Below are 23,034 nucleotides of genomic sequence, written 5' to 3'. Positions count from 1 at the left end.
ATTGGATGGTGATAATATTTAATAAATCTTGATCCCGCCAAATTATTCTGGTTATCCTGGAATTTAAGGTAAAAAACAAACTAAAAAATAAGTTCAAGAAATGCCTTAAAACACGTCCTAAATGAAAATTTAGGATAATCGATAAAAAAATCAAATTCTAAACCTGCCTTAAAATACATTATCTTTAGAGCACCCATATATTTGCTCTTCCCTGCAATCTTAATTCAAATATATTATCATTTTAATAATAAGACATAATTTTAAGATAAATTGTTTGAATTGATATATCATTCTAAATTACTAGAGGACACCATTATTTGTTATATTTATAAGACTTGTGTTAAAGAGTGAGCAAGTTTGAAACTATCAAAAGGGATCTGAAGTGCGCGAGTAAGAAGCACATAGAATTAGTATTTGCTGGCATTGTTGTTCATTTTTCTGACACCATATAAATGAAGATCATCAGGTTGTTATGGTCTATTAGTATCAGCTTACAGATTTTCTAGGTAAAACAAAGAGCAGCAAAGCAATTACATTATTCGTAGTGCCAGAAACAACAGTACTCACAGAAGGGGAAACATAGGTTAACACAACAACTTACATTTTAACAAGATCTTTTTATTTTCATCCTGTATTATTTATGATTACTGGAAGATAATAGCTTAATCAGAGCTCAGAGCTTAGATGCTGTCTTGGGATGGTGGATGACAATGCGATTGTAAGCATCTAATGTCAGGAAATCATCGAGTATCGGTGCCAGGCATTGTCGAGTGAAAATCTTACCAGCTTCTGCATACATTCCCTTCTTGAACTTTTCACGTCCAACTTCCTTCTCGATTCTAGCCATCTCTTCTTCAACTATTCTCCCAAAAAGGCCTCTTGTCACCTTTACTCCGAGTTCATCTCCATCCAATTCCACGCCGTATTTGATCCACTGCCAGTTTTGGACTCTGCTTATTTCAGCTGTAGCTGCATCCTCCATTAGGTTATAGAGAGGAACTGATCCTGTCCCGGTGAGCCATGCAGCTACATACTGGATTCCCACACGAGTATTGAGTCGGAGGCCTTCCATGGTTCGGACTCCTCTAGGCCTCTGTATAAGATCTTCTTCAGTTATGTTTGATGCATCCTCACGTTTCACGGTCTTGATTAGGTTTGGAGAGTTGCCCATGTTGTTGGTGAAGACTTCCATTATGGCTGGGATCAGCCCTGGATGCGCTGCCCAAGTTCCATCATGTCCTGCCATCACCTCTCTCAGTTTATCCTTCCTCACCAGTTCTAGTGCTGCTTCATTGGCCTTTGGATCATCCCTGATTGGAATTTGAGCAGCCTGTTCACCAGTTTAAATCAAGGAACTTTATTTAGGAATTCGGCTTGATGACCTTTTGGCCCTTAAAGTATGGGCCGTTATACATGTCATCCCCAAAAGTATGAAGTCGTACCTTCTAACCCCTATAGTATTAGGTATCGTTCTTTTTAGCCCTTTTCGGAAATAAAACGACATATAGGGCAATATCAGAGGGTAAAATCGCCGATATGTCATTTTATTGCCGAAAAGGGCCTAAAGGAACGATACCTAATACTATAGGGGTTAATACTTTTGAGGCTGATAGGTATAACGGTTCATACTTTAAAGGCCAAAAGGTCATTTATACAGAAAATTTGTCCCTCAAAGATGTTTATCTAAAGTCTGATAGCTCTACAAAAGTGTATCACTATAAATACAATTACTTAAAGAAGGATGCATAAGGATACCATGCCTCCCATAGCATGCACGCCGCGCCTGTGGCAGGTCCTGATGAGAAGATCAGAGTAACTTCTCATGAAGTGCTGATTCATGCCAACAAGTACCCTGTCTGGAAGTAGGCGATCAGGGTGGGACTGGAAAGTCTTGACATAGCTGAATATGTAGTCCCATCTACCACAGTTCAATCCGACAGAATGATCTCTCAGTTCATAAAGAATTTCATCCATTTGGAAAACAGCCGGAAGTGTTTCAATCAGTACAGTAGCTCTGATGCTTCCCTTCTCTATTCCAGCCATTTTCTCTGCCCTCTCGAAAACATTGTTCCAAATTTTAGCTTCCCTGTAACAGCACCATTTATATGAGAGCCTCCACAGGTAAAATCATCTGAAGGATACCATGATTGAATCAAAAATGCATACCTTGAGTTCTCCATCTTTGGGAGATAGAAAAAAGGTCCATACCCTTCACCTTGATTTCGTCGAAAGGCTGCATAATTATGGTAAAAGTACAAGCCGAAATCCACAAGGCAACCAGTTGCAGGTTCCCCATCAATGAAGATGTGGGCCTCTGGTAGGTGCCAGCCTCTTGGACGTACAAAAAGCTTTGCAGTTTGATCATTCAGCTTGTAGACCTTGTTCCTAGCCTGATCATGGAAGCTTATCGTTCCATCAACAGCGTCCTTTAAATTAACTTGCCCTCTCATAAGATTCTCCCAGCTTGGAGAAAGTGCATCTTCAAAATCAGCCTATAAGATTAATTAAGAGGTAATAATTGTTAGAATATAAGATCCTGAAAAGGGTCATTCTCTAACACCTTGAGGTCAATGTTTTAGAGTAACTGGTGTCACAAGCAGAGACTACAGAGAATAAATAGGAAACCAATGATATTTTCTCTCTTTTGATGTACTACTTTATGATGCTTTTGCTTATCATTGATTGATTACATCAATTAACCTTCTAACTCTTCCATCAATCTTCGTCTTAAGCCGAATCTCAAAAATTAAACAATATCACAGTTGTGACCGTACTTTTCACTGATTTTCAAAAAAGTAGCCAAATTTTAAAATTCTCAAAAACGTTAGTCAATTTTTGTAAAGCAGAACAACACATACCATGAAAACCTTGGCACCAGAGTTGAGTGCATTAATAATCATCTTCCTCTCAACAGGACCTGTAATTTCAACTCTCCGATCAGCCACCGCAGATGGAACAGGTGCACAGCTCCACTCCCCTTCCCTAACGTATCTCGTAGCAGGATCAAACCCTGGCAATCCGCCTCTGTTGTACCGTTCTTTCGCCTCCTTTCTGCACTCCATTGCATACTTAATATGGTTCCTGAACTCCCTCTGCAATCCAGCAACAAACTGCAGAGCATCCTTAGTAAGAATTTTCGCAAACTCTCCATCGTATCGTCCCCTGATATCGACACCCTCAGGTACATCATAAGCTGCACCTATCTTTTTCGACATTGGTGCATTGTATCCATAAGTCTCCATTCCCACCATATCTTCCGTATGCACTTCAAATTTTTTGATTTTTCTTTCAAAGAAATGTACAATTTTAAAGAGGTGACAAGAGACTTATATAGGAGGAAGGTGAGCTAGTTGAAGATATGCATGGAGAGTGTTATCAAGATTGTATGAATTTGGCAAGGATTTATGTCTTTATGTGCGTCATATCTGATAATTTTATGACAATTTTATTTTCGGATAACTGCTGCAGGATTGGGTTTGTTATTGGGATTTGTGAGTTTTGCCTCGAGAAGTGAAGCAATTTGATAAGAAAAGATATGGGTGCGCACCAATTCGGCATATTTCTGGTGACTGTGATGCAGCTTGGAATAATTGTTCAATTATAGCAGGCTTTAATTATTACTCCCTCCGTCCCTGGGAAGTATAGGACTGGATCCGGCACGCACTTTAGCGATAAATATATTTGTATAAATTATTTTATTTTTTTTTCTAAATAAAAGTTTGATATTTAAATTTTAATATCGAAAAAAATTATGAAAATATGTTTTTTATTCACCTTCAAATGTGTGTCGAATATGGAAAAAAAACTGTAGAAAAATGAATGGGACAGAATGAGTATATAATTCGAAAATCGGGGCTTTGTTTCGGTTGAACTATTGATTATAATATTTTATAGATGATTTTTGAAAAAAAAATAATTGTGGTTATCGATAATTTATTAAATAGGTTAAATATAACTGATTTATCGATAATTTTTTGAAAAATGGTCAATTTTTAGCATAAATTACACTATATGTTCTTTTTCAGCTTATATTATATTCTAAAATATGGGTACAATTTGAACAAGGACATTTAAATACATGATGGAAGTCGGAAATCACAATGGACATTAATAGGATTGGAAACAAAATAAAATAATACTGTATGAGTTTAATTTTCACACAAGTAAATTGTTTATCAGATCATTGGAAATGAAATGAAATACTGTGTTTGATTGTCACGAAACTAAATTGTAAATCAAATCATGATCATGCATGTTGAAGTTATTAACCATAGATTAAAGACCCAATTATATAAATTTTAAAATCCATTTTTCTATTATGTGTCCATCAGCTCGCAATAAGCATAAAATTTTATAAATTTCAATCTATTTTGATTGAATTTCATTTTTTAAAAATGGTGAATCCTCGGGATTTATAACAATTACTTAAACGAGCCAAATTCTTTTTTTAAATAATTCTTAGTATGGATATTGTTTACTTATATCTTGTAATGTTTAATATCATAAATGTAAAACAGGCTCGACAAAAAGAAAATAAATTACAAAAAATTATATAAAGCAGAAATTGAAAGGCCTATATAGACGTGGGCCGTTGGCAAATTTGTTTTGATGACCTCAACTATATTATATTCAGTAATTTGTGATGGAAAAAGCAATCAAGCCCAACTAAGTCCATATGGTAGGAAACCAGAATATTTAACAAGCCATGATTCAGTTTCTGATGACATTGTAGGCCCAAATAAACCCAACAAGGTTTAAGTTGAACCATAATAACTCCCCACTAGGCCACTTCAACAGAAAAATTTGTGATGCATCTTGCAAGCCAAAAAAAAAAACAAGGACATACTGCAAGTCTGCAACTGCATGTCAAAAAATGCAAAGAAGTTTTCTACCAAAAAATATATTACAACTGTAATTACAAAGACACTTGCATCATTACATATTTCATAAGTATAGAACAAAACTGATATCATGTAGTGTGCTACTTTCACACAACACTAGTTTTCGTCGTGAAGCGGTGTTGCCACAAGCTATTGATCCACAAAAAAAATTCTTCACCTAGCTGGCATTGACAATTTTCGTCCGAAAGTGGGCTTGTGAAAGCCGATTTTCTGTTGGCGTTGATCGTGGCTTCAACAGGCGGATTGTTGTTAATTGAGAGGTATGTTTATAGTCTTCCCAAGGACAAAGAATACCAATGACGATTCAAGGAAGAAGAGTGTGTTGATGAAATGCCGATCAACTATCCATCCAAACATAGTAAAGCCACCAGTGTTGGCCTGCATATATGTAACTGCATTCCCAACCAAAAACATATTATCATTATTAACTTTAGATTAAGGCTTACATATATATATAGGTTACCTCTGGCATGATGAAAGTAGACCAGATTAAATAGATGATACATCACAGGCTTGTTCATATACATTAAGGTTACCTTTGGAATGATGCAATTAAAACAGATTAATAGATGGCATCTGACTGAGGCAAGCCTGTGATACATCATGTATGACTGCTTATATAAAACAACTTGGGGATAAAGGTTATGTTTGCCACTTTTCGTTTGACCTACTTTTCCCAGTCGATATATATTTCTAAGAAATGACATGTGAAACACTCTCCTTCCCACCCCTTCCTCTCCCCGGAAAGCACTTCCATTTGGGCACTGCTCAGTAGTAAGTCGTATGAATAGGCATAAATGTTAGAACTACATGAGCTTATAGTGGCCACAATTATGTGTAAAGCCAAAATCAAAATGGTTATACATTTAAAAAAGATCAGTTTCATATAACTAAATATGCAGTTGTATCTTTACATAAGATTTTAATGATGCCGGTGGATGCTGACATTATAATGCAAGAGAAAGTTTAGGTGCATACCAAAGGACTGTCTTCTTTGGTATGATGACGTATGAGATGTGACTTGCAGATTTGTGGGCAAAGGCACATAGTCCGTTGAATCTATATCACTCTCCGACTGAGCTCTTGATATGTTGCCCACAGGATTGGCTAACACTCCATTTGTTGTGACTCCTAACTGTGATTTATTAGAATTACATGTAGCCAGCGCATGCCATCTGCTAGTGATTGATCCAAGGCTTTGAGCCCTATGTGATATCTTTGCAGCTGCATTTAGGCAAAGAGTTATCCCAACAAGTTGAACAATGGATAAGACCTGCCATGATTTATATATTTAAATAAAAAAAGAAAGAACGGCATTAGAACTAGAACTGAAACTATTCATGACAGCAGTCTTACGCCTATCACTGTCACAAAACAATTTAACATTACCCAGAGCCTAGCAATATGAAGTATGTTTTACTATAAAGTTTATATAGTAAGTAGTAACAAACTGACAGCAATCAGATGTATGCTTAAGTCGACACTTACAAAGTTTCAAATAAAAAAGAGTAGACACTTACAACAAAGTCACCGGCATTAATGAAGTTGACTCCTTTGTTTCCTGTTGTATGCAAAAGAGCCATGAATTGACTAGCTGTCACAACTAAAAACTCAAGAAGCACGAAAATCCTGAACCTGTGGCTTATTTTGGATAAATAGTAGGTAAGACGCATGTGCTCCTCAATATAAAATAGAACATCCAAGTCCTTATCAAATAGCTTCCCATAATCCTCAAAGTGGATCACTTGCAAGTTTCCAACTAAACAAAACAGACCGGTGCCTGATAAATACAACACAGTGGAGTAAGTCCAACACAGCAGCGTAGCTATAAAATAGACAACAGACTTCCACCATGGTTCATCGTGCAGATAGACTATACGAGTAATTTCACGAGCAGTCTTCAGTATAAAGCAAATTACCATCCACATAGCTAGAGTTCGGTAAAATACCTGAAGAATCAAGATGCCAATTGAAGGTTATTAAGGTGCAATCTTGAAAGGGCACCGAAAGATTTTCCGACCACAAGATATTAGTGTACTACAATCATCTCACCTGACGATTCTAGTTTAACTCATATAGCACGGAGTATGATCAAAGAATGAAATAATATAGAATTTAACTCCAAGTTTTCTTGCAAAGATAATGGAAATCACATTAGTCACTAATGTATGTTTCTGTACATTCCACTTCAAATTCCATTCTATAAACACACCGAACAACAGAAATAGTGTTAAAGATATATCATCCAATTACCGCCTCACCCTAAAGCCACAGTGTATTAGAAGAGCTGACAATCTAACATGGAATGAAGTATAAATACATATCATCCACTCAGTTCCAGAAATAGGCTTTCAAGAGAATGAAGTATAAATACATATCATCCACTCCTCAGTTCAAGAAATAGGCTTTTAAGCTAATGAAGTATAGATATCATGATCCAATCATAATCTGCCGCTCGAAGTCTTAGACTTTAGGAGAACTCCTACCTTAACCTCAATACAAAGGCATTGAAGTAAAAACAAAATAGTAGGTTCCAGCAGCACAAGATCTTATTCATCACAAATAAATAGATTGATATTATTCCAACACATTAGCTAAAGTCTAAGAACAATCAACAAAAAAATATGCTATTTTTGGCTAAACAAACATACACACAAATGAGTCTTGTAAAAAACATACAAATGGGCCATACATAAAAACATCAAAGCAACTAAAAACTTACATGAATCTTGTGAACATAGTCAAGAATCAAATGGTGGTGATAATGAAGTTTGACAAACAGGAGAATCTTGAGGCCATATTTTCGAAGATTATGAGAAATGCAGAAGAGTGAAACTGCCGCAGCCAAGGCTTGAAACACAAGAATCTCAATCTCAAAGAATCTGATCTGAAACTGGTCACAGTCGGAGCAATAAGAGTAGAAAATGATCAAAAGGGGTGCTATTATTGAGAGTGTAAAGAAGGAAAAACAAGAAACTGATGTGTAAAATAAAGAAGTGTGATTGAAGCCCAAGTACTTGAAAAAAGTGTATAATTTGTGAATGGATTCATCAAATAGAACTAAAGTTTCATTGTTTTCTTCTTCTTGTTCTTCAATGAGAGGGATTTCTACTTGGGCAAGTGGAGTTATTTCAGGCTGTTCCATATCTCTCTATCTCCCTCTCTGTCTCTCTCTCAATCTCTCTCTCTCTCACTCTCTTTCTCACTGCAGCAGATTATCTCTCTCTCTCTCCCTCTCTCTCTCCCTCTCTATCTCTCTCTCAATCTCTCTCACTCACTCACTCTCTCTCTCTCTGACAGCAGATTCTCTCTCTCTCTGTGAAGGAGAAGTTTAAACAGTTATGTTGAGGACAGCAGATTTGGGGAAAGAAAGAAGACATGGGAGAAGTGTAAACTGTACATATAATTTTTTTTTGTATCGAGGCTTGATTGTTTGTTTGTTTGTGCGTGCTGTAATAAAATAAGGAAACATTACTTGTTTTTCGTCCACTTATTTATGGTCAAAATCTTACGTGGAGACATACAAAAAACAGGCTCAATTTCGGTATTTATTTTATTTAGGATTTATTTATTATTTTTCTAGAAAAAGTAAAAGAGGACGGTGTCATCAAAAAACAAAAAAATCAGATTGCGTAGAGTTGAGTTTGATTCTCTGATTTTAGGACCAATCAAAGTATCAAATTTTGACCTTTACATGATTCTAAACTTGCAAGTATACTCCCTCTGCATATTAATTTTATTAATAACTTAATTGTTTTTATGTAATTAATTAAAAAACTTTGTGCGGAAAGACAAGTACTTATATCACGAAATAAAATACATGACAATATGTAATTTATAGGGTAAAATGAAATATTACACCTCTCAATTCATTCATTCATGTCACTTTGGTGTACTTAAAAGGTTAAATTCCCATACTACCATTCATTAGTGTCTTACAAAACATAAATCGGATCTAAGCGGTAAGATCAGTTTCCAGCACTTAAGTGTTAAAATAGACGCTTAAACAATTTTAAAAGCGGATCATTAATTAAATTATAAATAAATATGTATTAAAAATGATGAATATTTTTTTAATAAAAAAATAACATCCACATATTATAATAAATTAATAAAATGATATTTCACTAAATCATAATTAATTTTGCCCGCAACAATTGACTGTTAATTAAAAAGGGGATAACTAAATTTTTGGGTTTTGATTTGCTTCCCCGCCTGATTGATCTAAATTGTAAAAAAGAAATTCCATCTATGCATGGAGAGGGAAGGTAATTGATTAGTTTTGATCAAAGCCAGGGTTCGGGTTTTTAAGTTTGACGGGAAAGCGAAGCGAAGAAGGAGAGTTCTTTCTTGACGTGCTTGGTCACGGTCGAATTCTACGAGAAGAGAATTTATGATTATATTTTCTGAATCAGAGCTTGTCGCTTAAATGCGGGTTATTTATAATAAAAAAAAATAATTAACTTAAAAAATACAAGTAACAATTAAAAATATCAAATTATACCTATTTTAAAAATAATATTTTTCCTTTTCTAATAATTTTTAATCCCCACTTAATTTGGTCAAAACCCCCTTAAATGGTCAAAATCCGCTTAATTCCGCTTAAAGCCGTATAAACTCGCTTACACTTTACTAAACGGTTAACTATCCGATTTTGTACTAATTCAAATATTTTTACCTCCGATTCCGCTTAATCTCCAACTTAAACATCCGCTTAATGCGCTTTTTATAACGCTGTCATTTATTTAAAAATTTAATGTACACTCTCGTATCATCTATCTTTGATGTCATATTTTTGTATAAATATATTTATTTTTTGTGTAGTATATTTTTCATGTCATATTTTTGTATAAATATATTTATTTTGTGTGCTTTGTAATATCATATACTCAAAAAATAAATACGTCCTTTTCGAAAACGTAAATTCATATAATTTATATTATATTATTTTTTTTTTGCTAATGCACACATCTGACCTCCGGCAAGTTGATATAAGAACTCGGTGCATGATTATATTAGTGGCTATATTATGTCATTTTTGTGTCACTGTGATAAATTAGAAAAAATGATAAAAATAACCGATTTTTGAAAAAAATTAATAAAAATAGTCATTCTGAAAAAATGGTCAATTTTGAACGATTGAATACTCTACTGTTTATCCCAATTTGTATAAAATACTTCACTGATAATTGGGTATTTCATATATGGCATACTCCACCGCCAGTTGGGTATTCCATCGATTAAGTTGGCTAACTTTTCAGAAATCGGTTATTTTTGTCAATGTAAAATAGGATAAATTACCCGGTCAATGCATGATTACGATGAAATGACCATTTGACTTGGTACGAAAAGATAAGAGTTCAAAATATTACTATGGGTATTAAATCCGGTTCCCATCTGTTTATTCTATAAACTGAAACTCGTCTCAGTTCAAGGGAATATGGGAAAGATTATACAACCTTTTTCCCCAGAATGACAAGTTTAATTTAGTACATGATTACAATTTTCTACATAATATGTTACAAACACAAGATTATAAGAGCAATAATCATATTAACCAAATGAGAATTTAACTTTGTTGACAAGGATTTAACTTTGTTGACAAGGATAATTATGTGAAACAGATTGCAAACAGCTCTCTACTAATAAACCCCTTCATCCAAATTCTAATGCCTCCCAGTAGAGAAAAATCTCAAAATCTAAAAATATATATGGACAAGCTTGCTAGAAATACTCTAATTACCAAAGTTCATATATTTTGTCAGTTGCAGTACAGAGACCATTTTTGGATCTTGGTAATCTGGCTGACTAGTTCCGAAGCTGCTTCAGGTGGTTTTCGACATAATTCCACAGACAGGAATGTAAGGCTGCCTGCTTAGCAACTACATAATTTAACTGCTTGTACTGCAAGGATGAAACAAAGTTAAATGTGAAAAAAACACACGAATCGCCTGCTGGAAATGTCGAATAATGAAAATAATGCAGACTGTGTCGAGAAAGATATGGTGAAACAGAAACTCCATTTGATCCATATTAGTCATTAGAGTTAAGTGACTTGTATTTAAGATTAGTTAGAGCATTACATAGTTAAGAAAGATGTTGACAGAAGGAAATATATCATTCAACTGCGAAGGTACTATAATGTTTACCTTGAATTATAATCTTGCTGAGGCTCCAGAAAGAGCATGATTCACCAGTTCCCTTCTTAATATCTTTCCAGCAGGTGATTTTGGAATAGCGTTGATAAATGCAACACGTCGAACCTTCTTGTATGGTGATACCTGCGAGGTGAATTGTATTTTACTAACTGATAATAAAACAGTAATCGGCACAACAGCAGATCATATATCTCTAATCTTGAAGACAGCCTTGCAGTTCACCTCAAAAAATTTACACCATGCAAAGGCCACAAAAGGCCTAGTAGACGAGTCAGCTGTAAGTTAATTTTCCTAATTCCAAAGAATCTATGGCACTAAAAATGACATTTGTTAAAAATTCCTAGAGCCTCTAACTAGCCGGGAGCAAATTTGTGAATCTTTGCATTATATTCATATTAAATGTTCAAGTCAGCAAAGAAATTCGAGTTTTCATGTCCATGGCGACCTCAATTCCTTTCCAGAATGGTATACATATACTTCAGATCAGTGAATTTTATGCAACAGCTAACAGGATATGTAATGATTTGTAGCAGAAGTAAACATCTCTCTATAGCACTCGTACAGATCCACATTTCGTAGTCATTAAGCTATGAATGAGCTTAGAAGTAGACATGCCTGTTTAGCAACGAAATCTTGGATCTCTCTCTCGGATATATTGCTTCCAGGACTTCTCACTACATATGCCATGGGTATCTGCCCCGCATCTTCATCAGGATATCTGATTTTAGGATAACAAGTACTACGGATTAAAATTAAAAGGAACATTAATATAAACAAGCCCCCTAAGCTTAAATATAACATATTGTTCATATAACAGTAAACTTGACGACTAATGGGGTCATGTATGCATATGCAGTATGCTAACATTCAGTGCAGCAACTATAAAGTGATGGAGATACACTGATCAAACTATGTTAAAAATTAACATGCAGTTACGGCAGTACAGTTATTTTCGGCCATAGCATAGATGCATATTATGGAGATAGCCAGATAGGTACATACGGGATTACTGCTACATCAGCAACTCCAGGAATCGAGTGAATTATATGTTCTAGCTCGGCAGGAGGAACCTGCAGTTTTTTTATAACTACATCAGATAATTCAACACAGTGAATCTATACTAACGCTGCAGCTGCAATTTATATGAGGTATACAATAATGTATGAGTAACTATTAAAAAACCTGGTAAGCCTTATATTTAATCAACTCCTTCAACCTATCAACAATATACAGGAAGCCATCTGAGTCAAAGTAACAGAGGTCACCAGTCTTTAACCAGCCATCAGAAGTCAAAGTTTCAGCAGTTGCAGCATTATCTGCTACATAACCTGTTGTCATGCAGCAATTTTTTTAAAAAATTAAGATGCTTGATACGGCATGTAATTATGAAGTTGTTGGTGATGACTGAAGTCTGAAGTATCATTAACAAAAGAAAGAGAGTATCATTTGGACTTAAAAATTCAAAGAAAGCATTTGAACTCCACAACTGAAGTGAAAGCTGAAATGAGATGGTAAAAAGTGTAACAATACAAACTTGGTGTTTTATGCAATTTTATGAATAAGGGTTATATGTTTTGAGTTGAATTTGAACTCGGTTTCGAATGATGAAATAGATTTAGTCAATAACTGCAAAATTGACTGTTGTGCCAGCTTGACTGGGTGTACCCAAATATTTACAGAATATCTGAACTGAACTAAAGTTTTTTTAAAAAAAATTAGATAACTATGAAATGTGTATGATATATCCCTACATGTGATTTAGTGAAAAGTTGTGGAATCGAAGACAAAGAACAAAAGGAACACGATCATCTCTAAGAATCTAGGAATACTGAATACTGATATGTAAAAAGCCAAATGGTTGTTGCCGGTAATATGACATTGTTGTTTCTCTCAAAAGCAAACAATGTTGTGAAATAATATCTACACAATAGGAGTTGAAGTACAACAGTGAATACATCACCTTTCATGATATTAGGTCCTCGCAACCATAGCTCTCCTTGTTGTCCAGGTCCTAGGGCCTTACCAGTTCCAGGATCAACTATTTTACCTTCGATGCTGGCAGATAAGCGGCCGCCAGATCCATACCGCGTACTCTCCTCTTGGTTGTTCATTCCAGTTGCCCCTCCCCCAGTCTCAGTCATGCCATAGCCCTGAGTATAATTAGCCACAAACATTATTAGCTATCCAAATTTGTGATCATGAAATTAACCTATAACAATAATAGTCAAAACTGAGAACCATGATGCTTAATCGACGATCTAATTAATCATGCATCTAGAGGCTTGCCATTGTTTGTGATTTCTCTAAACAAATGCTTCCAACAATCAAATTAAGCTAAATTACATTAACAAGACTATAAGCCTTTGTTCTCTAAGTCCGCTCTTTTGGAAGTTCTAAATCATAAACACAACGTATGACATACTTTGAGTACAACCCAAGTTGAACTTATGAATGCAACATCAGTTCTTCAAATTCAACAAGTCGATATGGACTATAATAAAAAATACTTAAAAGAATGAGAAAGGAATACATTTATGTGTAATTCTGAAATACTTTTATATAACAGAAAATCTACGTGATGATCATTCTACAATCCTATAACTGGTTTCGTACGAGAAATGATCAATATGTATATCATGCTTAAGCATTAATAAACCACTCGAAAATCTGATCCTTCGGGCAATGTTCAACTTTAAGATACTAGAGGAGTCAACAGATGGGATAAATAATACTCCATCCGTCGCACTGGATTCTTTACGTACTTTTTCCTCGTGCTTGACAGGCATTTTAAGGTTACTATAAAGTATAGTTCTATAATTTATTTTTAGAATTTTCTTGTTCTGTATTAAAGTTTAAACATTATATTTTTATTTAAAAGAAAAAATATTTAAAATTATTTAGGGAATCATGCTTTACGGGAGCCTTAAGATGCATGCCGATCCCCCGTCCCCCAATATAAAGAATTCAGTGGGACATAGGGAGTATAAACGGATCCCTGTGGAAGTGAGAACATGGTAAGATCTTGTTTTATTCTCTGCAACAGAGATAAACAATTGCATATCTGACCTTCAACTAGGTGATTTGGAGCATCTTAGACTATAATATTACACAGAGTAAACTACAAAGAATAAGGAATTAGCAACAAAAAAAAGGAATAAGTGGCTAAAGTACAATCACTGAGCACAGTGCACACCAAAGAAAAAGAATTAGTCTGGGGACAATCCCTAAAGGTCAGAGTCTAAGCAGTTTAATACCATAACCAAACATTTCAAAGCAATAATTTAAAGTTTAGAATTACCAACCCCACATCACCTGTCTGATAGTACTAGCACAAGTAGCAACCCAACTTTTCATAAAGATCACTAGACAGTAGACACAAGGGTGTCAAGTTGAACACTCATAACAGAACTCCAAACAGACTAAATTAAATGATTATATACTGTTTAGATAAAACTTGAAAAAATAACTTGAACACAATTTCAATGATCCTAACGAAATCTCGAGCTGTTAAATATATGATCTTATTGGGGTCTTCCTAAGGTGTTAGAGGAAGGCTTCAATAGGAGCTGTAATGGTCTTAAGAGAGTGCATAGCTATGACTTCTCGAATGAGAGGTTCAAGTGTGTGGAGGGTTGAATCTGGGAGGGAGATGCAACCTCTTGGAAACAACCCAATAGGATCATATATTTAACAAAAACTACTAGTAGTCGTTTGATTCGAATGCCGTTATTATCAGAATTTAGTAAATTCTGGAATGGACTGGAAGATAAACAAACACAAAACAAGACATTATATAAATAATACTCTCTACTCGAAGGTCAGATTTTCGTACCTGAGCTACCTCCACATTTGGGAACCTAGCAGTGAACCTCTCCGAAGTCTCCCTACCAAGCGCAGCTCCACCTGAACCAAGTAATTTCAGTGAGCTAAGATCATACTTGGCCACCAGATCAGACTTAGCCAACGCCACCACGATCGGGGGAGAAACAGGCATATAATTAACTCTATACTTCTCAACAGCCTCTAACATTTTAACAAAATCAAATCTCTCCATCAGGACCAAGGTCTCACCCAATGCAAATCCTCTGATCAGCATAAAAAAACCAAACACATGAAACAAAGGCAGCGTGAACAACGCCACACCTGATTCTTCCTCACCCGAGGATGTTCGCTTGTTATAATACAAATCAGCAATAACAGTGATCAGGTTCCGGTGAGTTAACTCCACTCCTTTCACTCGTCCAGTAGTGCCTGAAGAGTACAGAATTGCAGCTGTATCGGACTGAGATATATAAATTTGTTTAGGTACATCGTTAGTTTTCGATGAATTAAACATCGACAGAAACTCAGGTGAGTCCATCAGGATTGTTCCGAGTGGCAGAGCTGGAAGATTTTTCGCAACTGAACTCGTTGCAAACGCGATCACAGGCTTACATAACTCAACAAGATGTGCCAATTCAGACGGAGTAGATAGCGGATTAGCTGGAGAAACAATGACGTTTAACGAAATGAGAGAAAAGTACAGCACTGGGAGGTCCAGTGAAGGTGGAGAAATAATAAGAGCTACTTTCTGGCCCGAAAGCTCGGGGAATTTAGACAGGAGAGAGGCCGAGAGAGACTGAGATTTTTCGAGAAACTGAGAGTAAGAAACACGAGTGGCAGAGGCTGCGTCGATGAGGAAAGAAGTGGTTTCGGGGGAGAAAGAGGTGGAGGAGTTGAGAAGAGAGGAGGCATATTGAGTAATGGAGAATGGTTGTGATGGTGGAGGGAGTGGAACAGGTGGACGGAGGCTGTGGAATGTTCTCGTGGCGGAGTTGAAGCCGCTGTTGGGATCAATAGTCCCCGGAGATTGGCTGAGACTTGGCATTGAATCTTCTGGATATCCCTGTCCTGGTACTGATATTTGAGAGATTGTGTATAGCAGATGCTAAAATAAAGCAAAAAGCAGTTGGGATGTGGACTGGTTTGGTTTTCATTTATTGTCTAGTTGCACCAGAAATATCTGATAAGTTTTGCTTTGACATTTTTGAATGATGCAATTGATTGGTACCATTACGAATATTCAAATTATTGAAAAGTATTCGATAAGTATAGCCATAAAGTTAATTAGACAATTGACGAGGTCCTAGCATAGCGATTAAGGCTGATATACTGTGTACGATAGATTAATTGCCCCTTTTTTCCTATAGGAATCGGGATCTTTTGGCTCAACTTTATCGCCCGTGTGGATCAATCAACAAAATAAAGTTAGTTAGAAATGTCAGTTTAAAAAACTTTAATCAATTTAACTTTAACAGCAGCCATGTATACAAGGCAAAGATGGCCTGGCACTTTGCCCCACTTGTTTTTGCTTGAAAAAATCGTGCCAGCGCACTTGAGAATACTAAATCCATAGGATGACTAGATCTAACACTTCTGAGTCTAGAGATCATGGACAAGCTTTGCTAGATATACTGATATCACCAAAGTTCTTATATCTAGTTAGTTAAAGAATAGCGACCTTTGGTCTAGCTAACTAGTTTCCGAGCAGTTTTGGGTGGGTTTCAGCATAATACCACAGTGCGTTCCAGCTCCGCAGCTCCATAGGGCCTCCTGATGAAAATGTTGGAGAATGATCAGTTGATTACAATGCAGACAGTGTCGCGAAAGATGTAATACACCATGGACTCATTTATATCGATATATGTTGTTTGACCTTTGCAAAAAGTTTAAGCCTTTAGGAAAGAATTCTTTTCTGAACAAAAACTTATAGTCTATGATTTTATTTGAATAGAGGTATAAAAAAAGCATAAGCATTTCTTAAGCACCTTGAACAACTTAAAAGTTGTAGAGTCAAAGGACTTTATGGTTTGGACCAGAGCCAATATATAGTTAAGAATTAGGTTGATGAAAGGAGATTAGTTACTCAAGTGCAGAAGTACTGGTGTTACCTTTAATCATAACCTTGATGAGGCTCCAGAAAGGGCATGATTCACCAGCTCCCTTCTTAATATCTTTCCTGCAGGAGATTTTGGAATAGAGTTGATAAATGCAACACGCCGAACCTTCTTGTATGGTGATACCTGCAAGATGAAATTTATCAATACCAACTGAGATAAAACAAGAATCAGCAGTTCATTCTACAAGATGGAAGCAAACAACAATAGAAGAGTGTATAAATGCGTAAAAATCTTCAAAGATGGAAGGGTAGAAGAACAATTTAGTGGTTAACATCAAGTGCCTGGCAATTACACCTTAAAAATATAAAACCATGCACAGATTACAAGGCCTGGTAGTTACATGCACAGATTACAAGGACTAGTAGAAAATACGTGGATCTTGCAGCATATCTATATCAAATCTCCAAGTCACTAGAGGAATTCGAGTATTCATGTGAATATCATGTATTTCAGATCAGAACTTAATGCAACCTGACATGTCATGCTTTGTCATGGATAAGCAAGCATTCATCAACTGCACTTGTTTGATCTATCATATACAGTTAAAAAGTTACAGTGAGCATAATAAAAGACATACCTGAGCGGCAACAAAATTTTGGATTTGACTCTCTGAGATATTGCTACCAGGACTCCTCACTACGTAGGCCATGGGAATCTGTCCCGCATCTTCATCAGGATATCTGATTTGAAGACGACATGTTAGAGCATTAGTAATTAAAGTAAAAGGAACACGAAATAAAATGGGCACCAAAGATATAAAATTATATTACATATTGTTTCAAGAACAGTAGAATCGGCTTTTAAGGGGGGTCATACATGCATAACTGAGCGTTGTTTACTGGAGATGTGTGTTATAAATACAGATACTTACGGGATTACTGCTACATCAGCAACACCGGGAATTGAGTGAATTATATGCTCCAGCTCGGCAGGGGGAACCTGCAATATTTTCTACCTCCATTAGATAAACTCAATACAATGAATGTAAACATGAAGCTGCAGCTGCAACTGATTGAGATTTACAATTATGTGTGCACAAACTATCAACTGAACTGGTAAGCCTTATTTACATTTATGCATGAATAAACTATGAAACAACCTGGTAAGCCTTATATTTGATCAACTCCTTCAACCTATCAACAATATACAAGAATCCATCCGAGTCAAAGTAACAGAGGTCGCCAGTCTTTAACCAGCCATCAGAAGTCAAAGTTTCAGCAGTTGCAGCATTATCTCCAACATAACCTGTAATCAAACAGCATTTTTCAGAAAGTGAGATAGACAATACATAATTACAAACCTGAGATGGTGACTTAATCAATTTGGAAAAGGTTAACTCCTATGCCAATACACAACCATAACCAGAAAAAAGTCTCATTTGGTCTTCAGAAAATTAAAAGAAAACATTTAAAACTTCAAAAAAATGTAATTCATGTTGTTTTTTAGACAATAAAAGTATTACATTGTACATTTTGCAAGAAGTAAAACTGATACAGAAAATGATGTTTCATGAAATATCATAAATAAAGCCGATATGTTGTAAATTGACTCTGTCTGTTTCGCAAATTAGGATAGATAATAGTTCGGCAATTTCTGGGAAATTAGTAACTGAACAAGGATTACCAATTTATTTACAAGTTTCTGAACTTAAGTATGTTCCAAGAGAACTAGACAAGTATATGTTCTTAAAACTCTTAAGAGGCAACACATATGAATATATGATATATCTACACAGAACTGAGTAGTACAGAGGAAATATTTGGACTAGGACAGACGCTATACACTGCAATCATCTCTTAGAAACTAGGAGTTCTGATCTGTAAAAGCCACATGATTGGTGCAGGTGTGTGACATCGGTGCTTCTCTTAAATGCAAACGATGCCATTTGTCACACAACAGTAAGAATTAAAGTATAAGAGTGAATGCATCACCTTTCATGACATTAGGTCCTTGCAGCCATAGCTCCCCTTGCTGTCCAAGTGGTAGGGCCTCGCCAGTTCCAGGATCAACTATTTTACCTTGCATGTTTGCTGCTAAGCGACCAGCAGATCCATACCGTTTACTCTCCTCTTGGTCAGACATTGTAGTTGCCGCTCCCCCAGTCTCAGTCATACCATACCCCTAAATACAAAATTGCAAAAAACATAAATCGCCAAATCAATGTATGATCACAATAAAATATAATAATCCTTAAGAAAACAACAAACATGATACATAAAAGTTGATTACTAATAGTAATTATGTATGTAGGCCTTCACATTGCATATAATTTTACAAAACAAATAGTAAAAAACTACAGCACTACTGTATTCACAAGATTATACAGTTAACCTTTCTTCTTTAAGTCAAGTCTCCTGACTTTTCAAAGTTCTAAAAATTGTAAAATGTAAACACAATGTAGGACATCCATTCTTCTTTGTAACACCAAGTTGAACTCATGAATGAAAAATAACTTTTATAAAAGGCTAAAACCATTAAAATGATTCATATAAAGTGTTAAATTATTAACTTTTCCATTACCCTGGGGCCTGGGGTATGCATATCTTGCTTAGAGTAAGTAAGCACACTGCAAACTTTACTTTAATTGAAAAGTTGATCCCACAAAAAAATAATTTCATGGAAAACACTTGAGGAAATGAAAACATAGTTTATGGTTAGATCTTGTTTTATTATTGCAACAGCTATAAACAATTGCATCTGACCTTCAATTAGGTAAATTTCAGCATCTTAGAATATAATATAACACAGTTTAACAACAAAGGCAGCTAAAATACAAATTACAGATCATATCAGACAAAGCGAAATGGTCAGGGACAATCTCGAAAGGTCAGAGTCCAAGAAATTTAATATTTTGATGACAAACATTTCCAAGAGATAATAATAACAAAACTCCTTGGCAATAATTTCATATAAACAATTACAGAGCTCCTGTCAACTGTCTGATAGTATCATACTATCATATTACTAGTCACAATAAACTAAAACCCCAAATTTGCTATAAGATAGATCATTCGGCTGGCAACTTATTTACACTGTCCAAAATACGATTCAACATACCTTTATGCTAACACAATCGACCAAGATAAAACTCCAAACGACGCAGACATTAAAATCTCCATGATTTACATAGATAGAACTGGACCAATCACGATTTGATTCATCGTAATATGATCTAAACTGATCCGTCTTTTGAAATTTAATCTTCTTGACTTGCACAGTTGTTTTTATCGGTAAATTTTAAAATGACTGAACAAGAACATGATAATGAAATGTGAAATGTAAAAATTAAATTTGATGTTTATCGACACTTAGGTGTGTGTGACCACCGTACCTGAGATATCTCAACAGTTGGGAACCTAGCCATGAACCTCTCCGAAGTTTCCTTACCAAGTGCAGCTCCACCTGAACCAAGTAATTTCAGTGAGCTAAGATCATACTTGGCCACAATATCAGACTTAGCCAACGCCACCACAATCGGAGGAGAAACAGGCATATACGTGACCTTATACTTCTCCACCGCCTCTAACATCTTCACAAAATCAAATCTCTCCATCAGTACCAAGGTTTCACCCAATGCAAAGCCTCTAATCAGCATAAAAAATCCAAACACATGAAACAAAGGCAGCGTAAACAAGGCCACACTCAATTCCTCCTCATCAATCGATTCTCGCTTATTATGATACAAATTTGCAATAACAGTGATCAAATTGCGGTGAGTTAACTCCACTCCTTTCACTCGTCCTGTCGTACCAGACGAGTAAAGAATCGCAGCCGTATCAGACTGAGATATCAAAACCTGCTTCGGAATTTCACATGCTTTCGATGAATTCAACATCGATAAAAACTCAGGAGAGTCGATCAGGATTGTTCCGAGAGGTAAAACAGGTATCTGTTTCGCAACTGAGCTGGTAACAAACGCGATCACAGGCTTACATAACTCAACGAGATGCGCTATCTCAGACTGTGTTGATAACGGATTAGCAGGCGAAACAATGACATTCATCGAAATGAGAGAAAAGTAGAGCACTGGCACGTGCAGAGACGGTGGAGAAATAATAAGCGCCACATTCTGGTTCTCGTCCTGGCTGGAAAGCTGAGGGAACTTGGAAACGAGAGAATCAGAGAGCGACTGAGATTTCCTGATAAACTGAGAATAAGAAACACGAGTACCGGAAGCTGCATCGATCAGGAAAGAAGTGGCGTCATGAGAGAAGGACGTGGAAGAGTTGAGGAGTACAAATGCATATTGTGTAATGGACAGAGGCTGTGATGGTGGAGGGAGTGGGACCGGGGGACGGAGGCTGTGGAAGGTTCTGGTAGCCGAATTGTAGCCGCTGTTGGGGTCGATGGCTCCAGGAGATTGAGAGTGAAAGTGATGATTTGTCATTGCCATTGATGTCAATGATATTCGTGGTCCTGAGGCCTGCAAATGACTTTTTGATGTTTGAGAGAATTTGTGTTGGAGATGTTAAAAGATGGATAAAGTCATGAAAAGTGAACTAATGATAATTTGATAATTGATTATGTACCGGTTTTGTTTGTCCTGTATTTGCCAGTTACGCACAAGAATCTGTCAGATTTGGTTAATTCCAAATTTACTTTTGACTTTTTGGAATATGATTTTACCATTATTGGTATTTTAATTATGCGAAAAGTATTGCGAATGAGTATTTGAAAAGAGATAATGAGAAACGTTAGAATTTCAAAAATAAAAATGGTTTCCAACATTGTTTCTGAATGATGAGTTGTCGTTATTGAATGTTCACTCGTAAATAAAAAGAACTTCTCGTGTATTAATATGAATCCCGTGAATTAAAAGACAACCCATGTAATTTTGATAACGTTTTTGGAATTTTTTTTCGATGTGTAGCATTGATCATCGAAAATGAAGGTCGCGATAACCAAAATGAATCCAAATATCACATATTTTATGATCTAATTGACTACAAATTAATTAATAATGGTAGACTCATTTGTGTTCGCATAAATTTCACCAATAAAAATGTATCAAATTATCAAGTCACAAATCATAATATTTTAAATTGTCAAGTCACTAATGATACATCATTTGATACCAAATTTTGATATTTAATTTGGCACGAAAGCGCTCCTCACTCAAATTTCAGGTGAGAATAAATTGTGTCAAAAGGTTTTCGGAGACTTAAAAGGAAAAGTTAATTAAATTTATGATACAAAAGAGAAAAGTATTTTGAATAAGTATTAAAAGTTTAATTGAATATGAATAAGAGGTTAGAGTTTCTAAGATTACGAAGTTATATTAGATAACTGAATTGATTCGGAGTTTATCGTTTATTGTCTCATGTCCTGAATTTGATCCTCATTTATCTCAAAAATTTATTAGAACATATTATTTTTGTAAAATTATAAATTATATTTATCAAGATAATTCATTAGTTACCTAAAAAGAATCTCCGAGACAATTTTGAAAAATACATTCTCTATAAAGTATATGGAAAAATATTTATGGAAAGATATTCCTTAAAGTTAATTGAATTTACGATACAAACATGGAAAAGGGTAAAGCCAAAAAGGCACGACACTGTTTTAGTCCAGACAGAAGAAGGGATGGCTAGGAGTTGGAGCACTATGCATCACTTGTTTTTGCTTGATAAAACGTGCGTGCCCACTTACTATGCTAAATCTTGTACTTTCTTTTTTGGCTAAATTGTAAAATGCCTAGATTTAACATTTGCGAGGAGGGTTACCATGGACAAAATTGTTTGTGAATAAAATTCAGGATCAATTTATTTAAGTAAATTTGACTTGACTCGTTTGTTAAATCAGTTGAATTTGAACATGAGAATGAGATCGGATGAGTAAACGAACAAAAATCGACTCGTTTAAAAAAAAATAAACTCAGCTCAGCTCGAACAGAAATCGGCTCGACAATGTTTGTATGCATCTCTATTTTTGAGCAAAAAGTCAACTAAACGATTAAAATGGGTGTATTTAATTGGGATTTTTATGAATTTTGAAAATCATGGGGTATTCAATTTGGATTTTAAATAGAATGGT

At 35.5% G+C, this 23,034-nt stretch overlaps 4 protein-coding genes across 4 annotated transcripts; all 4 read right to left on the bottom strand.

Moving 5' to 3' along the window:
* Window positions 1-560: 560 nt before the first annotated feature.
* LOC141717610 (malate synthase, glyoxysomal) lies at window positions 561-3,279 on the bottom strand. The gene is made up of 4 exons (XM_074519761.1): window positions 2,859-3,279; window positions 2,167-2,492; window positions 1,756-2,086; window positions 561-1,330 (listed from the first exon to the last, which is right to left on the bottom strand). Exons 1-4 carry the CDS (start codon window positions 3,249-3,251, stop codon window positions 674-676), a joined length of 1,707 nt encoding a protein of 568 aa, XP_074375862.1. The 5' UTR covers window positions 3,252-3,279; the 3' UTR covers window positions 561-673.
* Window positions 3,280-4,866: 1,587 nt separating this feature from the next.
* On the bottom strand, window positions 4,867-8,334 carry LOC141717609 (uncharacterized). The gene is made up of 4 exons (XM_074519760.1): window positions 7,624-8,334; window positions 6,422-6,850; window positions 5,880-6,174; window positions 4,867-5,293 (listed from the first exon to the last, which is right to left on the bottom strand). Exons 1-4 carry the CDS (start codon window positions 8,044-8,046, stop codon window positions 5,151-5,153), a joined length of 1,290 nt encoding a protein of 429 aa, XP_074375861.1. The 5' UTR covers window positions 8,047-8,334; the 3' UTR covers window positions 4,867-5,150.
* Window positions 8,335-10,452: 2,118 nt separating this feature from the next.
* Window positions 10,453-16,048, bottom strand: LOC141717608 (4-coumarate--CoA ligase-like 9). Its single transcript, XM_074519759.1, has 7 exons — window positions 14,892-16,048; window positions 13,020-13,209; window positions 12,242-12,387; window positions 12,062-12,129; window positions 11,675-11,777; window positions 11,051-11,182; window positions 10,453-10,805 (listed from the first exon to the last, which is right to left on the bottom strand). The coding sequence occupies exons 1-6, from the start codon at window positions 15,924-15,926 to the stop codon at window positions 11,057-11,059; spliced, it is 1,668 nt and encodes a 555-aa protein (XP_074375860.1). The 5' UTR covers window positions 15,927-16,048; the 3' UTR covers window positions 10,453-10,805; window positions 11,051-11,056.
* Window positions 16,049-16,400: 352 nt separating this feature from the next.
* Window positions 16,401-21,498, bottom strand: LOC141717607 (4-coumarate--CoA ligase-like 9). The gene is made up of 7 exons (XM_074519758.1): window positions 20,330-21,498; window positions 18,930-19,119; window positions 18,098-18,243; window positions 17,870-17,937; window positions 17,576-17,678; window positions 16,990-17,121; window positions 16,401-16,651 (listed from the first exon to the last, which is right to left on the bottom strand). The coding sequence occupies exons 1-6, from the start codon at window positions 21,389-21,391 to the stop codon at window positions 16,996-16,998; spliced, it is 1,695 nt and encodes a 564-aa protein (XP_074375859.1). The 5' UTR covers window positions 21,392-21,498; the 3' UTR covers window positions 16,401-16,651; window positions 16,990-16,995.
* Between the last annotated feature and the right edge of the window lie 1,536 nt (window positions 21,499-23,034).

This window comes from Apium graveolens, chromosome 4, assembly GCF_009905375.1.
Source record: "Apium graveolens cultivar Ventura chromosome 4, ASM990537v1, whole genome shotgun sequence".
In the NCBI taxonomy this organism is placed as follows: Eukaryota; Viridiplantae; Streptophyta; class Magnoliopsida; order Apiales; family Apiaceae; genus Apium; species Apium graveolens.
This window is presented reverse-complemented; position numbering and strand designations above follow the sequence as displayed.